The 22,880-nt window shown below is 42.8% G+C and overlaps 1 protein-coding gene across 1 annotated transcript in view; it reads left to right on the top strand.

Moving 5' to 3' along the window:
- The window catches only part of LOC115197525 (carbohydrate sulfotransferase 8), a 100,359-nt gene that overhangs the window by 10,978 nt on the left and 66,501 nt on the right, over positions 1 to 22,880 (top strand). Inside the window, exon 2 of the mRNA XM_029759154.1 lies at positions 7,588 to 7,814. Coding sequence (XP_029615014.1) covers positions 7,616 to 7,814 — 199 coding nt within the window. The 5' untranslated portion in view covers positions 7,588 to 7,615. The remainder of the gene's footprint in view (positions 1 to 7,587; positions 7,815 to 22,880) is intronic.

The raw sequence follows: 22,880 nt of genomic DNA, 5'->3' as shown, positions 1-22,880 counted from the left end.
GAAACCTCCCTTATGATGAACACAGGTTGAGTGTCATTCACTAGCGCTGAGCTGAAGACACCAGTGGAGGGGTTCTGTGTCAGTAACTTGACAGAGTCAACAAAGTAAGAATTGAAGGCTCTTGCTATTTTGACTGCATCCTGTGTTAGACCGTCATTTACATCGAATCCAAGCTTGACATTGGTCTGCATTGATGTGGTCGCATGCCTCATCCATGGCCAGAAGGAGAGTGGCACACCTATGGGGATGACGATCGTACACCTTCCACCTCCATGCTGAAAAAAATCCTCAATAGGGTTGAGGAAAGAAGAGTATGGGGGCAGGTATAGGGTCACGAATCGGGGATGGGCCCGAACCATGCCTGAACCACCTCTGCATGGTGGAACATGACATTGTCCCAGACAATGACATACGGTGCCTTCAGAAGGTATTCATACCCCTTGACTCATTCCACATTTTGTTGTGTTACAGCCTGAATTCCAAATGGATATTATTTCAAATTTTCTCACCCATCTACACACAATACTCAATAATGACAAAGTGAAAACATGTTTTTAGTAACTTATGCAAATGTTGGAAAATTAAATACAGATATATCTTATTTACATAAGTATTCACACCCCCGAGTCAATACTTTGTAGAAGCACCTTTGGCAGCGATTACAGCTGTGAGTCTTTCTGGGTAAGTCTCTATGAGCTTTCCACACCTGGATTGTGCAACATTTGCCCATTATTCTTTTAAAAAATCTTCAAGTTTTGTCAAATTGGTTGTTGAACATGGCTTGACAACCATTTTCAAGTGTTGCCATAGATTTTCAACTAGATTTAAGTCAGAACTGTAACTCGGCCACTCAGGAACATTCACTGCCTTCTTGGTAAGCAGCTCCAGTGTAGATTTGGCCTTGTGTTTTAGGTGATTGTCCTGCTGAAAGGTGAATTAATCTCCCAGTGTCTGTTGGAAAGCAGACTGAACCAGGTTTTCCTCTAGGATTTTCCTTGTGCTTAGCTCCATTCCATTTCTTTTTTATCCTGAAAAACTCCCCAGTCCTTAACGATTACAAGCATACCCATAACATGATGCAGACACCACTATGCTTGAAAATATGGAGAGTGGTACTCCGTAATGTGTTGTATTGGATTTTCTCCAAACATAACACTTTGTATTCAGGACATGCGTGAGCAAATTATGAAGTAAGTGTTTGTGTGTGTGTGTGTGTGTGTTGGAGTGGCAGTGTGCGTGAGTGTGTATGGCCCTGTGAGTGTGCATAGAGAATACAAATATAAATAAATGAAGTAAAAGGGTCAACTCAGATAGTCCTGGTAGCCATTTTGTTAGCTATTTAGTTAGATATTTAGCAGTCTTATGGCTTAGGGATGGAAGCTGTTCAGGAACCTGTTGGTGTCAGACTTGATGCACCGGTGCCGCTTGCGGAAGCAGAGAGAACAGTCTATGGCTTGGGTGGCTGAAGTCTTTAACAATTTCCGGGGCCTTCCTTTTACACCATCTGGTATAAAGGTCCTGGAAGGCTGGGAGCTCGGCCCCAGTGATGCACTGGACTGTCCTCACCACCCTCTATAGCGCCATGTGATCGAGGGTGGTGCTATTGCCATACCAAGCAGTTATGCAGCCAGTCAAGATGCTATCAATGGTACAGCTGTAGAACCTTTTGAGGATTTGAGGGCCCATGCCAAATCTTTTTATCACTGGGGCCGAGGTCCCTGCCATCCAGGACCTCTATATGGTAGTAATTGTGGGGTGACAGGTAGCCTAGTGGTTAGCACGTTGGACTAGTAATTGGAAGGTTGCAAGATCAAATCCCCGAGCTGACAAGTTAAAAATCTGTTCTTCTGTCCCTGAACAAGGCAGTTAACCCACTGTTCCTAGGCTGTCATTGAAAATAAGAATTTGTTCTTAACAGACTTGCCTAGTTAAAATAAAATAAAAAATACAATTGTGGCATGAAGCCTTAGAGTTCTTGGGAACAGGAATGCTGATGGTCATCTTAAAATGTGTGGATTACAGAAGGAGAAGTTGAACATGACTGTGAACATGCCTGCCAGCTGTTCCGTGCATGCTCTGAGAATGCACCCTGGAATACCGTCGGGCCTTGCGGGTATTGACCTGTTTAAAGACCTTACTCACGTTGACCTCAAAGAGCGAGATCACCCAGTCCTCTGGGTCAGTGACGGCCCTCACACCCGGCACAATGTTGTTTTTGTCGAAGCGTGCATAAAATGCATTGAGTTCGTCTGGTAGAGGCATCGTTGGGCAGATCCCGGGCTGGGTCTTCATTTGTAATCCGTAATAGACTGTAGCCTCTGCCACATGCTGCGGGCATCAGAGCCTATGTAATATTATTCCACCTTATTCCTATATTGTTCTTTTCCTCGTTTGATGACTCTGTGGAGGTCATAGTGGGACCTCTTGTACTTGTTCCTGTCCTCAGCCGTAGCCTCAGGGTTGTCTGTGATAGCTCTGTGTGCGGTAGCCCTGTCCTTTAGTTTAGCTCCAACCTCAGTGTTAATCCAGGGCTTTTGATTGGGGAAGCAGCGATCCTTCACTGTTGGGATAACATCGCAAATTAATTTCCTAATAAAGCCGGTGACGTAGGTGGGTAGCTCGTCGATGTTATTGGCATATTCCAATCAAAACATATTCCAATCAGCTCTAGCAAAGCAGTCCTGTAGCACAATTTCTGATTCTGGTGACCATTTCTCAATGGAGCGAGTCACAGGTACTTCCTGTTTGAGCTTCTGCTTGTAAACAGGGAGCAGGAGTATGTAGTCATGATCTGATTTGATGAATAGAACAGCAGCATTAACTGTGTGGGTTTGTGTGTGTGTGTGTGTAAGTTTGTGTAAATTTTGAGTGTGTGTGTGTGTTAACCCTAGCTGTCTCCCTGCACAGACCTGCACCTTAGAGATTATCTGCACTTTAGAGATTATTTGCACTGACTACCCAAATATCCAACCCTTACACACAAACTTACACATACTGTAAACACACAAGCACACACACTCAGAACTCTCCCATAAATGTTCCATACACACAAAGAAGTTATTTCTCTCCAATTTTGGCCACAAATTTGTGAGCATATCTATTTTGCCAAGATAATCTATCCACTTGACAGGTGTGGCATATCAAGAAGCTGATCATTACACAGGTGCACCTTGTGATGGGTACAATAATAGGCCACTTTAAAATGTCCAGTTTTGTCACACAACACAATGCCACAGATATCTCAAGTTTTGAGGGAGCTTGCAATTAGCATACTGACTGCAGGAATGACCACCAGAGCTGTTGCCAGATAATTGAATGTTCATTTTTCTACCATAAGCCGCCTCCAATGTCATTTTTGAGAATTTGGCAGTGTGTTCAACTGGCCTCACAATCGCAGACCACGTGTAACCACACCAGCCCAGGACCATCACATCTGGCTTCTTCACCTGTGGGATCGTCTGAGACCAGTCACCTGAACAGCTGATGAAACTGAGGAGTATTTCTGTCTGTAATAAAGCCCTTTTGTGGGGAAAAACTCATTCTGATTGGCTGGGCCTGGCTCCCCAGTGGGTGGGCCTTACTCCCAAGTGGGTGGGCCTATGCCCTCCCAGGCACACCCATCGCTGCACCCCTGCCCAGTTACATAAAATCCATAGATTAGGGCCTAATTAATTTATTTCAATTGACTGATTTTCTTATATGAACTGAAATTGTTGCATGTTGCCTTTATATTTTTGTCCAGTATATTTATTCTACTGCGTGATGAAGTCCCTACCCACTTTATAGTATATTTGTAAATACACTGTAAATACAGTCTATTATTACTATGCATACCACCTGTAACTTATACGCCAGGAGTCAGGAAGCAGGTGCAGAAGGTCAGTTTAATAGTGAAAGGATAAACAAGAACAAACATAAGCAGCATACTGAATGTGAGAGAGAACAATACCACCTAATGACTGATGACAACTTAAATACAATTTTATTTGTCACATGCGCCGAATACAACAGGTGTAGATCTTACAGTGAAATGCTTACTTACAAGCCCTTAAACAACAATTAAGTTTTAAGAAAAATAAGTGTTAAGTAAAAAATAGTTAAGTAAAAAATAAAAGTAAATAATTAAAGAGCAGCAGTAAAATAACAGTAGCGAGGCTATATACAGGGGGTACCGGTACAGAGTCAATGTGCGGGGGCACAGGTTAGTCGAGGTAATTGAGGTAATATGTACATGTAGGTAGAGTTAAAGTGACTATGCATAGATAATAAACAGGGGTTAAATAAAGGGCTAAATAAAGGCAGAGAAATCAAGGAGAAAATGATGAGCAGGTGTGCGCAATGATGGTTGCCAGGTGTGCACAATGTGGGTTGCCAGGACCAGTAGACTGGCAACTTCGAGTGCCGGAGGGAGGGAGCAGAAGTAAGCTTGACACCACCTCTCTTATTACTTATAATAGTTGATATTTTGGACTCTTATTGTTATTATTGATTAATGTACTGCATTGTTCTGGGAGATAACACATAAGCTTTTCACTGCACCTTTTATACCTGCTTTAAACAGTGTATGTGACGATTACAATTTGATTTAATTTGAGTGTGTGTGTGTGTGTGTGGAGCTGCAGGCTGGATTGTGTTTCTCTGTCTGTCAGAACATTTTTATTCTAACTTTGTTAGACTGTTAGTCATTTATCACCCCCCCATCTGAGCTCAAATGTTTCTAATCACAGTTCATCATCATGCATCTTTTTTTTATATTATCATAATGATTAAACAATGCAGTCAAAAGAACACCAGAGTTCAACTCAGTCACGTTACAATATCATTTCCATTTATATTATTTTATTAGACCCTCTTTGTATTGATATATTATGAGGTCAGGTCAGGTTGCTGTCTGATTATTGAAACTGAACTACACAATCTACTGCTGGGAAAAATAAGAGTTGGTTCAGAGGTGCTACTTAATTATCAGGAGGAGATAGTACGTGTATTTTCCTCGTCAAAGCCTTCCTCTCGATGACAAGGCTGTGAGGGGTAAGTGCACTACACAAATTTCATTTGAATGAACAAAATAACTGAAAAATAGCTTGAATGTATTGTGAGGAAATGATGAAATAGAATTATAACATTTGTGTGCCACACCATAACCTGGTAAACAAATAGTCAAAATGCTAATTCTAATTAAGAATATACATTTTCTAGGCATACAACATATGTTCTTAGTGGCTTGAACCATAGCGTTTGAAATGATATAATGTTTTAGTATGTTTATAACTATATAAGTGGATTATCAGTAGTGACTAACGTGTTATGTGTTAGATGGAAGGATTTATGTGCAAATGTATTTGAGGCCGGAGGCAAGGTACATAGGTACATGTGTTTGAGACAGAATTGGGAAAGCGGAATGGAATGTGACTGGAGCGAGATCTGTGTGGCTCATAAATGAAGGAAGGGGGTATTAGAGTCTCTGTTTATAGAGTACCACTCCTCTGTGTATAGTGATATCAGGGGACAGCTCGTAGGAGAGGAAGGACAGCTAACTGCACATTATAGCGACTACTATGAAGTTAAATTGAACGTCATACATTCCCAGATCATGGTGAGCAGTAGAAATAGTGTTGTCATTTCAGACACTATTGTCAACTTTCAGGGAGGGGTTCGTCAAAGAAGATACAACGCTTGAAGGATGCTATAGTAACAGCTGGACTGTAGCTTCAATAAGGGGATTTTAAAGTATGCGTCCTGGATAGTGTTAACTTTAGTTTTTCGTTGCATACATAATTATGCATAGCTTAACACATTATTAATACTTGTTATGTTTTGTATTTCTTTTTGCTTTTCAAGTCTTGTGCTATCACTCTCTTAGGAACCAGAAGGAGGAAATGGAGAAAGTCAAAAGCTCCATCTGAAATGTCATTATCATTTGTCCGATGAGAGATGGAAATAAGAGTGTGCAATAGTGTGATTATAGATCAGAGGCCATAAGTCTTGGAGGTGTAAATAGACAAATCAACTGTGAATGTCAATCATGTTTTATTTTTTTTGTTCCTGTTTTATTTTCTGTTCATTTATAAGTAATTTCAAATTTTATGTGATGTTAAACAGTATGGAATTACTATTCAAATAGGAGGGACTATTGGGTTGTAATTTGAAATACACTAGAAGTGAATGTTTATATATAGGAGGAATGTATATGGTGGGGTCAATTAAGGGTGGATATGAGCCATGGGCTTGGAGAGTTACTAACTGAGGGAAAAGGCAATCACATGGTTGCGTTCACTGACAATGGTGATTTGCTGTAGATTAGTGAGGAATGGGGGCCGAGGTCAGGTCAGGTCACATGAAGGGAGAAGGAACCGATAATTAGACACATCACTTAACTTGCTGCCTAGCAACAAAGATGTAATGTTTAGAGAAAATGAGGAGACTGCCCAAAGTGGGGTATAAATACTTGTGCTGGTGGGAACATGTCTTTGTCTGTTCAGCTGTCTGACCCATTGGGCGAATAAACTTGGTTTGAGCTTTTCCTAGTTGTCCGTTAGTTTTTACTCTGTTTTTTTTTAGAACTTAACAGATGTAATTGCCAAACGCAACACCAAATGGCTGCAGGTACCTCCACCATGAAAGGAACATTGATATGAATCAGAATGCCTATTTTATCCATTTTAATCTATGGGCTAGACCAGAGGGAAAAGCAATCACCACAAGAGAAAGAGGGTGGTTGGATTTCAGGGAAAAGCAATCAACACCCAATACAACAACAAAAAATGATGAAGCATGGGGGTATGTGTAGTGGGTGTATTTCTTACCCAGTATTGTCTTGTTTTAGGAGATATCCAAATCACCCATAGCTGAACGTTTGTTTGTGTGTGCGTGCATGCTTGCTTCCATAGGTATGTCTGTGTATTTGTGTGTGTGTGTGTGTGGACACCTGATTTGTGAAGCTTGCCACACCTGCTGAGTGCTATTATTTGAGCATGCTCCAGAGAGACAGATGTACTCTACATGGCCTCTTGGGAACAGGAAGCCTGCAGTCAGCAGGACGCTCCTCTTCAGGGCTCCTGGAGAGTAAACCCACACACACACACACACACACACACACACACACACACACACACACACGTGCCAGTAATAACAACATTCACGCAACACCTCCTCTAACCACCTCTTCTCTCTGCAGACTCCGTCCTCACTGCTTCCGACACCAATCCGTGAAAATACTCACAGTATTCACACTGCCACTCTGTTTGTCGCAAATAAATATTTTCCCATCTAGGTTGTGTTTAAATTGGATCTCTGGTTTATTAGCCTATTTCACCACTACCTTACTGTACACTCTGCTTTTAAAGGCTCTCCTGATCTACTGTTATAAACCATTTATTTACATTTTTTTTGTAGTCTTTTGCCTCTGGTCATCTCTGGTGTAATTCACTACTCTATTTTTGTAATCTGTAGACATGGTGTTATTCATTTGTTACCTATTATGTATTTATTGTGACTAGTCGATTTGTTTTTCTGCTGTTTTCTTGTTGTCATTTCTTTTTAAAAACAGTATGCCGCAAGTAAATGAACTCTAACTCCCCCCTACAGCAGGTTCCCGTGGCAGGGCTGAGGAGGGATGCTCTTGGGGGAGTGCAGTAGTACCAGTAGGTTGCTGGAGGCTCTGTGTGGCAGGAGAAGGGTAGTGGTGTCGGCCATGAAGCTGCCCTGCTCCTTCTACTGTTCCCTCTGGTTCCTCCTGCTCCTGGGGGCCGCGTCCTTACTCCTCCTAGTCCACCTCCAGGGCCTCTCAGACATGCTCCAGCAACAGACCCCAGGTTAGTGTACTAGTCTACAGCACTTTTCAAAGAGGTGTATGCACATCCAGTAACTTGCATGATGAAGACCTTTGAGTTGAAACGTTACACAACAACACTGCAGGAGCATTCAACAGTATACTGGTATCTACGTTTTGTGTTGGTGTGGTAATTGTAGTTTTACAGATATCAGATAATGTGGGTTGTTTTGTGTTCTTTGTTGTTGTGAACGTCCAATAAATGAAAGCTTCTGGCCAATAAGAATACAGTAGTAGTAATCATGATTGAAAAGCCATTTAAAATGTCGTCAGTTTTGAGAGGACCCTTGAGACACCCAGTAGAACTGTCATCTTCAGTAAGCCTATCTGTGAGGAGATCTTTGTATTTGTTTAGAGCTGTACTGTGCTGTACTATACTGCTGTGCTGTACTGTGTCTATACCCTGGTGTGAGTGGATGCTATGATCTCTGTGGCAACAGTGTCACTACTGATAACAGCTATGAACTGGGAGACAGCAGAGATTTCCAGAGCTGTTATATTCTACTTATGGTCTGATACACACAGGTGACATAAAACACAGACAGAGTGGATATACTGTAACTCTCTGGTATTGAATTTGGCTCAGTGTTGTGCTTTGTGGCTTTGCATTTATCCTGTCATTGTTGGGATTTGGTGGAGTAATGAAGAGAATATATTTTAAAATACGTTCTCTTTTCAATTAGGCTAAACCCGTTCTAGACGTTTTTATTGAACACTCAGCTTTTTTATTATCGAGGTTGTTGAAATGGCACACCTCGTTTGTGGAATAGAAAGAAGAAAAAAAAGCTGGGCAGAAAAAGCTGAAAAGCAGTTCAGTGAAGAGAACATGTTTTGCAAATGGCCGAGTTAGTAAATTACATTTCACAGATCAATATAGCGGCATAGAATAAGCAACACATCAGAGGCCATGTTTAAATTGCCTCTCTTTGAGAATCATCAGTGAGAAACGCACAGTACCCTGAAATTGGTTTGTAATGCCTTTATTAGAAATTGCTTTTGAAATCCTTCACAGACAAAATACATTAAACAAATGCAGATGTTCAATAATTATATAACCCCATGTAAGGAAATGTATGTAATTGTCAAAGTTAGAGCGCAGTGCGGTTCCAATGTCAGAGTACCGTTGTTGTTATGCTTCTGTTGTTGCCTCGTGAAATACTAAAGAAACAAATCAAATTACCCAGACGTAAATGTGCTCGTTTGCAACTAAATGATTAGCATGCCACTAGCTGATTTACCTAACGTTAAATAATTACCACCTGTACCCCTCAGTCTGTAAATCCAGTGAGTAAATTCAGCGTCTTTCTAGCACACATAGTTGCATAGTCAAGTTTAACAGATCACCACGTCTTTAGTGTTAGTTAGAACACTTCTAAATGACCTTCGCAGACCTTCACCTTTACAGTCCTCTGCTGTCTGACTCCTGTGCAGTAAGGAAAGAGGCCAGGGGTGTCCTACTCATTAATCACATACTGTAATCAGTCCAGTGGCAGTACAGTACGGCCTCACTCTCTCACTCACAGCTGAGTCAACTGTCAATGTGGGCTGCCCAATATCATCCCCAAAACATCTGTTTGGCTCCTGTGCCCATATGGTGAGGGTTGAGGGGAGGTGAGGAAAGGCAGAGGAGGGGGGCTAAGGGAAGGTGAGGGGAGGAAGAGGAGTGGGGGCCGAGGAGAGATGAGGGGAGGAAGTGAAGGGTGGCTAAGGGGAGGTGAGGAAGAGGAGTGGGGGCTGAGGAGAGATGAGGGGAGGAAGAGGAGGGTGGCTAAGGGGAGGTGAGGAAGTGAAGGGGGGCTAAGGGGCGGTGAGGAAGAGGAGTGGGGGCTGAGGAGAGATGAGGGGAGGAAGAGGAGGGTGGCTAAGGGGAGGTGAGGAAGAGGAGGGGTGCTAAGGGGAGGTGAGGAAGAGGAGTAGGGGCTGAGGAGAGGTGAGGGGAGATGACATTGATGAGACGGTCTAGAGAGGGATCAATACAATATTCAGCAGGTTAACTCAAACCTGAGCCTGCCTCTCCCTCAGCCTTCATCAGACACTGGCCCTCTTGAAATACCACAGCTAGTTGTTCTACACAGGTATGAGAGCAACTCCACCCTATTAATGCATACTCAAACCAACAATAATTGAGTTCATTGTCTATCTACCACTATCCTTTATTAATCTATATTGACTTCAAGGTTTGGAGCTAAAAGTATAGTTGTCTCCTCTCAATGATTGTTACAGTGTTACTCTGGTATTACACATGAATTTCTGATATTTAGGCTTAGGCTACTTGAATAGGTTATTGGACAAGCTTGGATATCCTCTAGCCCCAAACTCTAATTGATTAGCACATCATTGATTGCACTGCTCTCAGGAAGGGAAGAAAGTGCACAATGAGACTACAGAGAGTGATAATAACTCACATGCTGTTTCGGATGATTGTTCCTCTTTAATTGAATCAATGCACATCTCAATTTCAGAGATGCTTGTAAAAACAGCACTGTGCAGTATTTATAATCCAACTGGCATTTTGAAGTGCCACAATTTTATTTTCTCACTTTCACTCTTTCTTTTCCCTCTATTTTCTCCAAATGAGGCCTACTCAGTACTGTATTTAAAAAAACTGCAACTCACAGCACACAAATTCTGCTGCTAATTCAAAGGAATCTACTAAGCTACTGAAGTGCATCTCTTCCAAATGATCTCTTCATTTTACACTGATAGCTTTTTATTCAATAGCCCATCCAGAGCATATGCTATTCATTTATTTTGCTATACATCTCTGAAACACATTGCCAAGTTTTATATATTTTTCGTTGTCTTACGAGAGACTACCTCGGGTAGCTAACTGGTAGTTAACTTATCAATGGCCCTGAAAAAGTTGTGACAGGCTCTTGTTCAGAACTTGGGGCTTTTCAAACAGAAGGTGTGAACAGTGGGTATGGCTGCATTCAGCTGAGGTGAGCCCGAGACAGTAAAGCACGTTATTAAATCACATCAAAGCTTTCCTGGCTTCTTTTTTTCTTTCTCTTTCTCCCTCTCCCTCCACATCTCCCTCCCCATCTCACTCTCTCCCTGCACATCTCTCTGTCCATTTCTCTCTCTCTCTCTCTCTCCCTCCCTCTATTCTCTGTGCGACAAATTGAATTCTCTCCCTGAAGTGACCTAATGCAATTTGAAAGTTTAACTATGGGTGTGTGAGACGTGTGATGTGTGTCCTATTTGAGTCAAAACAAAAACATGTCACAGCAAGCTAAACCCTAATTTGAAAGGCAAGATTTAATTAATGTTCACTGGGGGTGGTCCAACAGCAGCCTACCCAATACATTTTCATTGGCAGCCACCCTGCTCTTCAAGATAAGTACATTGAAATGCATATTTATTCTAGTCTGTTTGAATATCTTTAGTGACATTCCCATTATTTTCTTTTGCCATTGTTATGCCGTTCTCGGGATAAGCCGTGGGTTTACGTCCAGGGTATCAATTGTCAATTCTGCTGCTGTGTCTTGAGCAAATTCAAACTCTCTCACATTGACAAGACATGTGAGCGTTTCTATGCCTGTCCGCCTGTTAGAAAATGTCTCCGTAACAATACGTTGAGAATAAACTCAGTTTTGCTTAGAACTAAACCCACCTCAATCCAGGGATTTGTGAGCCCACACAATGGTGGTAGTCTTTTCAATCCACACAGTTCAAGATTGAGGCTAATGGTTGCTTGGCAGTAACCATTCCACACAGGGATTCAAAAGGGTTATTCGGCTGCCTACAGACTTTATCTCCCTGCTTGGCCACCTCCCCCAGATGACCATTCCGCTACCCAAGAAAAGCAAAGCACCCTTTACAGGCTCAAACAGCTGGCCTGTCACCAACCCTTATTAAACTTTTGGAAAAAAGTGTGTTTGACAAAGTACAATGCTATTTCACTGTACACAAATTAACAGATATTCAGCACGCATATAGAGAAGGGCATTCAACATGTCCGGCACTTACACAAATGACTGATGATTGGCTGAGAGAAACTGATAATATTAAGATTGTGGTTCACTTGCCTCATGAGGTTATGCCAAAACAAAGTGTGTATAGTAGGACACTTTGTTTTTTCCATACTATGTCATGACCTGTCTTTACAAGGAGACATCATTGAAAGAAATGGACAAACAGACAGTGAGGGAGCGTTGTATGGAATGGGCCTGTTGCACCAGGTTAGCAAGGTCACGACTCGGTGTGCTGCCTCTCTGGAGGCACCGTAGGGAGGACACTCAACAGCCCTGGGGAACACAGACAGCAGTGACTTACTGCCTGCCTGGCTACTGTGACTAGTGGCTGTACACTCTTGGAATAAAAGCTGCTATCTAGAACCTAAAAGGGTTCTTTGGCTGTCCCCATAGGAAAACCCTTTGAAGAACCCTTTGGTTCCAATTAGAACTGTTTTTGTAAAACCAAAAAGGGTTTTACCTGGAACCAAAAACTGTTTTACCTGGAACCAAAAAGGGTTCTCCTATGGCAGGGTTCCCCAACTGGCGATGATTTTAGTTGTTATTTTTATACAGTTGAAGTCAGAAGTTTACATAAACTAGTTTTAATGACTCCAACCTAAGTGTTTCAAACACTACACAAATTTCTTGTTAATAATCTATAGTTTTGGCAAGTCGGTTAGGACATCTACTTTGTGCATGACACAAGTAATTTTTCCAACAATTGTTTACAGACAGATTATTTCACTTATAATTCACTGTATCACAATTCCAGTGGGTCAGACGTTTACATACACTAAGTTGACTGTGTCTTTAAACAGGTTTGAAAATTCCCGAAAATGATGTCATGGCTTTAGAAGCTTCTAATAGGCAAATTGACATCATTTGAGTCAATTGGAGGTCTACCTGTGGATGTATTTCAAGGCCTACCTTCAAACTCAGTGCCTCTTTGCTTGACATTATTTTAAGAATGTGAAATGTCAGAATAATAGTAGGGAGAATGATTTGTTTCAGCTTTTATTTCTTTCATCACATTCCCAGTGGGTCAGAAGTTTACATACACTCAATTAGTATTTGGTAGCATTGCCTTTAAACTGTTTAACTTGTGTCAAACGTTTCGGGTAGCCTTCCACAAGCTTCCCACAATAAATTGGGTGAATTTTGGCCCATTCCTCCTGACAGAGCTGGTGTAACTGAATCAGGTTTGTAGGCCTCCTTGCTCACACACACTTTTTCAGTTCTGCCCACAAATTTTCTATGGGATTGAGGTCAGGGCTTTGTGATGGCCACTCCAATACCTTGACTTTGTTGTCCATAAGCCATTTTGCCATGGATTTGGAAGTATGCTTGGGGTCATTGTCCATTTGGAAGACCCATTTGCGAACAAGCTTTAACTTCCTGACTGATGTCTTGAGATGTTGCTTCAATATATCCACATCATTTTCCATCCTCATAATGCCATCTATTTAGTTAAGTGCACCAGTCCCTTCTGCAACAAAGCACTCCCACAACATGATGCTGCCACCCCTGTGCTTCACGGTTAGGATAGTGTTCTTCAGCTTGCAAGCCTCCCCCTTTTTTCCTCCAAACATAACGATGGTCATTATGGCCAAACAATTCTAGTTTTGTTTCATCAGACCAGGGGACATTTCTCCAAAAAGTACAATCTTTGTACCCATGTGCAGTTGCAAAACATAGTCTGGCTTTTTTATGGCGGTTATGGAGCAGTGGCTTCTTCCTTGCTGAGTGGTCTTTCAGGTTATGTCGATATAGGACTCATTTTACTGTGGATATAGATACTTTTGTACCTGTTTCCTCTAGCATTTTCACAAGGTCCTTTGCTGTTGTTCTGGGATTGATTTGCTCTTTTCGCACCAAAGTACGTTCATCTCTAGGAGACAGAACGTGTCTCCTTCCTGAGCGGTATGATGGCTGTGTGGTCCCATGGTGTTTATACTTGCGCACTATTGTTTGTACAGATGAACGTGGTACCTTCAGGCGTTTGGAAATTGCTCCCAAGGATGAACCAGACTTGTGGAGGTATACATTTGTTTTCTGAGGTCTTGGCTGATTTCTTTTGATTTCCCCATGATGTCAAGCAAAGAGGCACTGAGTTTGAAGGTAGGCCTTGAAATACATTCACAGGTAGACCTCCAATTGACTCAAATGATGTCAATTTGCCTGTCAGAAGCTTCTAAAGCCATGACATCATTTTCTGGAATTTTCCAAGCTGTTTAAAGGCACAGTCAACTTAGTGTATGTAAACTTCTGACCCACTGGAATTGGGATACAGTGAATTATAAGTGAAATAATATGTCTGTAAACAATTGTTCAACCGATGAGCAGCAGGTGTTTCTAATCAGGGTTGCCACTCATCTGCCAATCAGGGATGTGGCTTTTCTGGTCTACCTGTATAGAAATTAGTCACAAAGAAATACAGAATTATACGGTATGGGAGTGGGCACGACGGGCAACTCACGAATCAACCGCCAAGGCGTCCACTCACCTGAACTGGGGGGCCCTGCCTTGATTGGGTAACTGATTAAAAAAATGTTTTAAATAAACTGCATACTAAATAAATGTGACCGGTCAATTGTGTGAGTCAGGGGCTGGGCCAAAGCCTGTGTAGGGCCCAAGATGCAAAACAAATGAAATTAGAAATATTGTAATTTTTGTATTATTATAATTTTTATCCAACCACGGGAGCCCGCTCTCAATGTTCAAAATACACCAGAGAGCATAATTAAGCCATTTATAATCAATAGATTATAAAAAATAACTGGATAAAGTTTTATCACAAGCACATACAAGTATCTGCCAAAATTAAGGAAACACCAACATAAAGTGTCTTAAAAGGGTGCTCGGCCACCACGAGCTGCCAGAACAGCTTCCTTGATATAGATTCTACAAGTGGACCTAAACCATGCCAGGAAAATGCACCCCATACTGTAAGGTTCTGCTTTTCTTTTCTTAGTCAACCTTGTGTTCTTTTTCTTTGTGTTCTTGAACGTAGCCCTGTCTTTCATTTTTGTTCATTGATTTCAGCTGTGTTCGTTTCTCACCTGGTCTCATCAGCTCCCTATTTAGTTCAGTTCTTTATGTTTGTATGGTTGTGAGGTATTGTTTGTTTTTGACTACCTACCTGTGTTTGGCCATTGCCTGTGACCATGATTCCTGCCTTCTGCAAAGGCTTAATAAACATCTGCCGCGCTCTGCGCATGGACCTACACCTTTTCTCCCTGAGTATACATTACAGAATACCTCACCAAAAAAACAGAAGGGATTCAGTGGAGCTACAGCGGCGCCTAACCCAGCAAGAGGAGCGTATGGAGGAAATTTGCCATCTTCTCCGCCAGCCTATCCCTACTCCTCCGATGCCAGGTATCGTAACCCATAGCCCTCCTTCGTTCATACCCATGCCTGGAAAATATGACGGTTCACCTGGGAATTGTCAGGGATTTCTGATGCAATGCAGCAAATACAGTGAGCACAACCCCACTAACTTCGCCACTGACGATAACAGGGTGGATTTTGTTGTCTCTACTCACAGGCAAAGCCCTGGATTGGGCCACCGCCATATGGACTGCCAACAGCACAGAACTCAGATCCAAGACCCATTTCCACACCCTCTTCAAAGAGGTATTCGATCACTCTCTTTCCGGTCGTCCTAGAGGAGACCTCCTCATAGAACTTCAACAAGGACGCAATTCAACTGCCAAGTATGCTCTCGAGTTCCGCACCATGGCTACAGGAAGTGGATGGAGTGCGGCTGCTTTACTTACCGTCTACTGACGAGGGCTCAACAGGGAACTTCAGGTGGAGCTGGCCTGTAGAGGTGACCTTCAGGATTTAAATCAATACATTCTTATGTCCATCTCCATCGACCACCTCATCGCCGACCACCGAAGAACTCTGCCACCCAGGAACCTGACACCTTCTCTTTTCATGATTCCATCATCCCGTCCAAGTCTTCCAGAGCCCATGCATTTGGGGCATGCTCCTCTCCCGTGTATCGAACGTCAAAAGCGGATCCAAGAAGGGCTCTGCCTATACTGTGGCGGGAAAGATCATCTACTCAGCCATTGCCCTGTTCGCCCCCCCCCCCCCACGGAGAGATAAGGATCCCCCCGTTGCCAAGCAGGTAGGTGTGGCCTTATTTCTATATATCTCCCAGAATCAATTCTCTATCCCAGTATTGATAACCGTGAAGTGGGTTACCAAGTACGTAGAAGGCTTGCTAGATTCGTGAACAGCAGGTCATTTTATAAGATCACCAGCTAGTACAAGAGTTTGACATTGATCTAACACCTGTCACCCCTCCCTTAAGGATTAACACCCTGGACGGGCAGCCATTGGGCACAGGCTTCATCACGCACCTGACACAGAGCGTCATCCTCCAGGTTGGAGTCTTTCACACCAAAACCATTCAACTCATGGAACTCTCATCCCCTAAACAGCCACTCATCCTCGGACACCCCTGGCTTTGTCATCATGACCCTGCCATCTCGTGGAAACAAGGTGAGCCACTGTCCTGGTCTTCTACCTGCTTCTCCAGTTGTCTCAGCCTACCCTGCAGAGCCACCACCATTGAGGACTCTGTCTCTGCAGGTCCACCCACCATACCACCTGAATACACCAAGTACAGCAATGTCTTCAGCAAAACCAAGGCCTCCACTGCCACCACATCGCCCAGGAGACTGTGCTATTGACTTACTCCCTGGAATGTCCCCCCCGACAGGCCGTGTTTACCCCCTATCTATCCTGGAAAATGAGGCAATGGAGAACTACATTGATGAATCACTCAAACGGTTTCATTATTTTTCCCCGCTACGTCTAGCTTCTTCTTCGTTGGAAAAAAAGGACAGTGGTGTCCGTCCATGTATTGATTATCGTGTCCTGAATGACATCACGGTCAAGAACTGTTTCCCTCTGATCCAGTGACCCTTGAACAAGTGGGCCGCGCCAACATCTATACTAAACTCGACCTGCGGAGTGCATATAACCTTGTCTGCATACGTGAAGGCGACAAATGGAAGACGGCCTTTATCACCACTCGAGGGCACTACGAATACCTGATGATGCCTTACGAGCGTCCCCCTGCAGTCTTCCAATCCCTTATGAATGAGGTTTTCCAGGATATGATCAACCGCTTTCTCATCGTCTACATTGACAACATCCTGATTTACTCCCTGAATGAACACATACAGCACGTGCAAAAGGTTCTTCAACGGCTCCTTGACATAATCTTTATGTGAAGACTGAAAAGTGCACCTTCCATGTAACCTCGGTAAACTTCCTCGGTTTTGTACTGACACCTGGAGGGGTCAGCATGGATGAGAACAAAGTCACCGCCGTAAGTAACTGGCCCAAACCCACCACCGTTAAGGAACTCCAACGTTTCAATGGGTTCTCCAACTACTATCGCCGGTTCATTCAGAACTTTAGTTCTACTGTCGCCCCCCTCACTGCCCTTACCAGCCAATAGACCCGGACCCTTCAATGGACTGATACCGTCCTGACTGTGTTCCACAACTTGAAATGCCTCTTCACCTCAGCTCCTGTCCTTCGCCAACCTGATCAGACCCTTCCTTTCACCCTAGAGTTGGATGCCTCCAAAGTAGGAGTAGAAGCCATACTCTCTCAGCGGGTGGGAACACCTCCCAAATCACATCCCTGTGCCTTCTTCTCCAGGAAGTTATACCCCGCTGAGAGGAATTACGATGTGGGGCACAGAACTCCTCGCCATCAAGTTGGCCCTCGAGGAGTGGCGCCACTGGTTGGAGGGCGCATAACATCCCTTTCTTGTCCTAACAGATCATCGTAATCTGGAATATATCAGAGGGGCCAAGAGGTTAAACTCCAGACAAGCCCACTGGGCTCTCTTCACACGCTTCCATTTTCATGTTACTTACATCCCTGGAAAGAACAATGTAAAAGCTGATGCTCTCTCCCGCCAGTTTGACCTTCCGACCAGTAACTCAGACCCTACACCCATCCTTACTCTTGCATTATGGGACCAGTACAGTGGGAGGTTCACTCGGCCATACAAGAAGCCCAACCTCAGACCCGGCTCCTCCTGAGACACCAGCTGGGAAGAGTTACATACCAGCAGCTGTTAGACCCCAACTGATGCAATGGTGTCACACGTCCTTGGGGTCAGGATATCTGGGCATTGCATGAACCACCGAAGTTCTGGTGGTCCTCACTGGCATCTGACGTAAGGGATTACATACTCTACTGTCCAGTCTGCGCCCAAACCAAGAGCCCTTGTCATCTCCCTTCGGGAAGCTTCAGCCTTTGCCAAACCCTCACAGACCCTGGTCCCACATAGCCGTTGACTTCATCACAGACCTTCCTGAATCCTCTGGTAACACCACTATCCTTGTCATAGTAGGCCGTTTTTCAAAAATGTGTCTGGTTCCTCTTTCTCATCTACCTAATGCATGGAGTGTGGCGGAGTGTTCCAGCAGGTTTTCCGTATGTATGGGATTCCTACTAACACCTACTAATTCAAGGATTTTTCTTTATTTTTACTATTTTCTACATTGTAGAATAATAGTGAGACATCAAAACTATGAATCATGTAGTAACCAAAAAAGTGTTAAACAAATCCAAATAGATTTTAGATTCTTCAAAGTAGTCACCCTTTACCTTGATGACAGCTTTGCACACTCTTGGCATTCTCTCAACCAGCTTCATGAGGTAGGCACCTGGAATGCATTTCAATTAACAGGTGTGCTTGTTAAGTTAATTTGTGGAATTTCTTTCCTTCTTAATGCATTTGTTTAACACTTTTTTGGTTTGTTTACTACATGATTCCATATGTGTTATTTCATAGTTTTCATGTCTTCACTATTATTCTGAAATGTAGACAATAGTAAAAATTAAGAAACCCTGGAATGAATAGGTGTGTCCAGACCTTTGACTGTTACTGTATGTCATATCAAAATATGGGTAATCACAAACTTTATTTTTTTAATGAACTTAGTTTCAAGTAGACTGTGTTGTGTTGACAACTCAGTCTGGGTGGGAGATTATACAATTACTTCAACATTTTTCACATCAGTCATTAATTCAATCATTTAGACATTCAGAAAATCTCCAGGCCAGACTGGAAGAGTTGGCATGGTTTACATCAAAATGTCAGTTTGATGTCTCGGTTGACATGCTGCTCTATTCTAGTCTAGGGAAAGATGCATATACATGTTACTTCCCTTATGCTGCTTTTCTTCCAGACAAGTTTGATCATGACATCTGATCCAGACTACTTATTAGCGACACAGCGTTAACAGCAATGTCTGGGACAAGCCACCCACAGAGGGAGAATAGAACATCAGGATGCCAGTAGGCAGATAGTCTCCACCGCTCCCCTCCCCCTTTTAAACTACATGAAATACAAGGGAGAGTGGCAGTTGCACAAAGAGAAAGGAGAGGTGACAATAAAATGTCCCAAACATAGTTACACTGAACAGCAATGACAGAGAAAGTGATGTTTTTATTAACACTCCCTATCTGTTTTGCAGAAGAGACACAGATCACAGAACTAAATCCTATTGCCAGCTCACATAGGTGCAACACTTAACTTCTACTTAAATCACATTTATACTTAGTCATCCATTGACATCAATGGGAGACTAATGGTGTTTTCACACTAGTTCCCTTTCAGACAATTTTTGTGACCTCAGAACTCGGGTTCGCTTAATTTTTTTGTGTAGTGTGAACACTCCAAAAGAACTCAGGCCCTCAAAAGAGCCCCCAAAGTGATGCGAACTGAGACCATCTTGAGAGGTGGTCTGAGTTCGGTTTGCTTGAATTCCGCGGTCAGGTTCCCTTTAAGGCCATGTGAACGCAAAGCTCCCCAGGTTCGCTTGTCATTATTCCCGCACCACACACACACACACACACACACACACACACACACACACACACTAGACTACTGCAACACTGTTTCCCCTGACATAACCCCTCACACTAGACCACTGCAACACTGTTTTATTTACATAAGTATTCAGAACCTTTGTTATGAGACTCAAAATTGAGCTCATGTGAATCCTGTTTCCATTGATAATTTTTTTTAAACATTTATTATTAGAACAATTCCTTATTTGCAATGACAGCCTAGGAATGGTGGGTTAACTGCTTTGTTCAGGGGCAGAATGGCAGATTTTTACATTGTCAGCTCAGGGATTTGATCTAGCAACCTTTCGGTTGATGGCCCAACTCTCTAACCACTGGGCTACCTGCCGCCCCGACATTATCTTTGAGCTCTTTCTACAACTTCGTTGGAGTCCATCTGTGGTAAATCCAATTGATTGGACATGATTTGGAAAGGCACACACCTGTCCAAATAAGATCCCACTGTTGACAGTGCATGTCAGAGCAAAAACCAAGCCATGAGTTGTCCGTAGAGAACCGAGACAGGATTGTGTCGAGGCACAGATCTGGGAAAGGGTACCAAAACATTTCTGTAGCATTGAAGGTCCCAAAGAACAGTGGCCTACATCATTCTTAAATGGAAGAAGTTTGGAACCACCAAGACTCTTCCTAGAGCTGGCCGACTGGCCAAACTGAGCAATCTGGGGAGAAGGTCACCTCCCAGACCAAGGCCCAAGAACCGATGGTCACTCTGACAGAGCTCTGGAGTTCCTCTGTGGAGATGGGAGAACCTTCTAGAAGGACAACCATCTCTGCAGCACTCCACCAATCAGGCATTTATGGTAGAGTGGCCAGACGGAAGTCACTACTCCGTAAAAGGCACATGACAGCCAGCTTGAAGTTTGCCAAAAGGAACATAAAGACTCTCAGACCATGAGAAACAAGATTCTCTGGTCTGATGAAACCAAGATTGAACTCTTTGGCCTGAATGCCAAGTGTCACTTCTAGAGGAAACATGGCACCATCCCTACAGTGAAGCATGGTGGTGGCAACATCTCACTGAGCGGATGTTTTTCAGTGGCCGGGACTGGGATACTAGTCAGGATCGAGGCAAAGATGAACGGAGTAAAGTACAGAGAGATCCTTGATGAAAACCTGCTCCAGAGCACTCAGGACCTCAGACTGGGGCGAAGGTTCACCTTCCAACAGGACAATGACCCTAAGCACACAGCCAAGACAACTCAGGAGTGGTTTCGGGACAAGTCTCTGAATGTCCTTGAGTGGCCCAGCCAGAGCCAGGACTTGAACCTGATCGAACATCTCTGGAGAGACCTGAAAATATCTGTGCATCCAACCTGACAGAGCTTGAAAGGATCTGCAGAGAAGAATGGGAGAAACTCCCAAAACACATGTGTGCCAAGCTTGTAGCATCATACCCAAGAAGACCAGAGACTGTAATCACTGCCAAACGTGCTTCAACAAAGTACTGAGTAAAGGGTCTGAATACTTAAGTAAATTAGAATACATTTCTGAAAAGCTGTTTTTGCTTTGTCATTATCGGGTAATGTATGTAGTTAGATGAGAAAAAGTAAAAATGTAATCAATTTTAGAATAATGCTGTAACCTAACAAAATCAAGGGGTCTGAATGCTTTCCGAAGGCACTGTATTTGGTGAGAATCACAACGTAGGGTATAAAATTTATTCTATCTCTTAAAGTAGCCTACCTTGGGTGTACAATTTTCAATTACAGCATCATATATTCTGCAGTTATTCTATTGCTAGTTATTCTGTTGCCAATCAAATGTTCATGTTAATAGTATCTTCTGATTACAATGATTATTTCTCATAGTTTAACTTAACACAATCTATTAGCTTCCAAAATGTAAGTAGGTATATCTAGCTGTCTTGTCTTGCACTTTGTAAAAATCCAGAGTGCATGTTAGAAAAAGACCTTGGTTCCTTTCTAAACATAGCAATGTGAATGCAAAGAGGACTTGGTCCACAGAATGGGTGAAGTGAACTGGCAAAAGAGTTAAGTCCTCATTCAAAGCTGAGTTATTTTGCTTTTTTTTACCACAGAGTTCACTTTAAAGAGGACTGAGAAAGGTTATTTTCAAGAGGACTATATGATAAAACAGCCTAAGTGAAAATCCACCTTAAGTGCAAGTTAATACTTTATAGACCATCCTGGAGACAGCCTTAGCCAAGCTGAATGGATAGAGTGTAAAAGGACCATGTCAACAGGGGAGGATTGGCTCAGATTGGTTCAGGGTCATGGAGGAAAGCCAGTCGTCCTCAGCTCCAAATGACGGGTTCAGTCACAGTTCAGGAGGTGACGGTCAGGGCGCTCATCCCGCTGAAGCATGCCCCGCTACTGAACTTCAAATAAAGCTTGCGTCCTAAATGACACCCTATTCCCTATTTAGTGCACTTCTTTTGATCAGGGCCCATAGAGCTCTGGTCAAAAGTAGTCCACTATATATATATATATATATATACAAAAAGTTCCATCCTTATAGTCTGACTGCTGAGTCAGAAAGACATGACAAGACTGGGCCACAGCAGAGGTGCTATCCAAGGAATCTCTTCCCCTTACCGTCAGGCAGGCCATTCTTCACTCCACACTACAGAGAAGAAACTATTTGCGTCAACTAAAGCAACGATTTCTCTGCCAAATTGTCATAATGATAATTTTTTTCATGCGGTGCACTGCACAGTACAGTAAATCAAAATGTTCATCTATGTAAAAAAGAATATGTATATTTTTCTGCATATGTAAGAATATCCTCTTGAGCTGTTGGTATCCTCCTGACTGGTGCTCCTTTTTTTTTTTAAAGAAATGAAATATACTTCTCTGCTAAAATCTGGATAAAAGATTCAAAGGAATGTGAGTCTTATTCAGACAGTGTCACGTTCGTCTGAAGGAGGAGACCAAGGCGCAGCGTGCATAATCGTTCCACATTTGTATTATATAGTGAAACTTAGCCAGACAAACAATAAACTATACACAAAATAACAAACCGTGACGACAGAGGTGCAGCATGCACTAACTCAAAATAATCTACCACAAACACAGGTGGGAAAAACAACTACTTAAATATGATCCCCAATTAGAGACAATGATGACCAGCTGCCTCTAATTGGGAATCATACAAAAACCCCAACGTAGAAAAAAGAAACTAGAACACAACATAGAAACTAGATAAACCCCCCAGTC

The sequence above is a fragment of the Salmo trutta genome, chromosome 7, assembly GCF_901001165.1.
Source record: "Salmo trutta chromosome 7, fSalTru1.1, whole genome shotgun sequence".
Classification (NCBI taxonomy): Eukaryota; Metazoa; Chordata; class Actinopteri; order Salmoniformes; family Salmonidae; genus Salmo; species Salmo trutta.
Note: the sequence above shows the minus strand (reverse complement) of the source record. Positions and strands in the feature narration are given on the sequence as shown.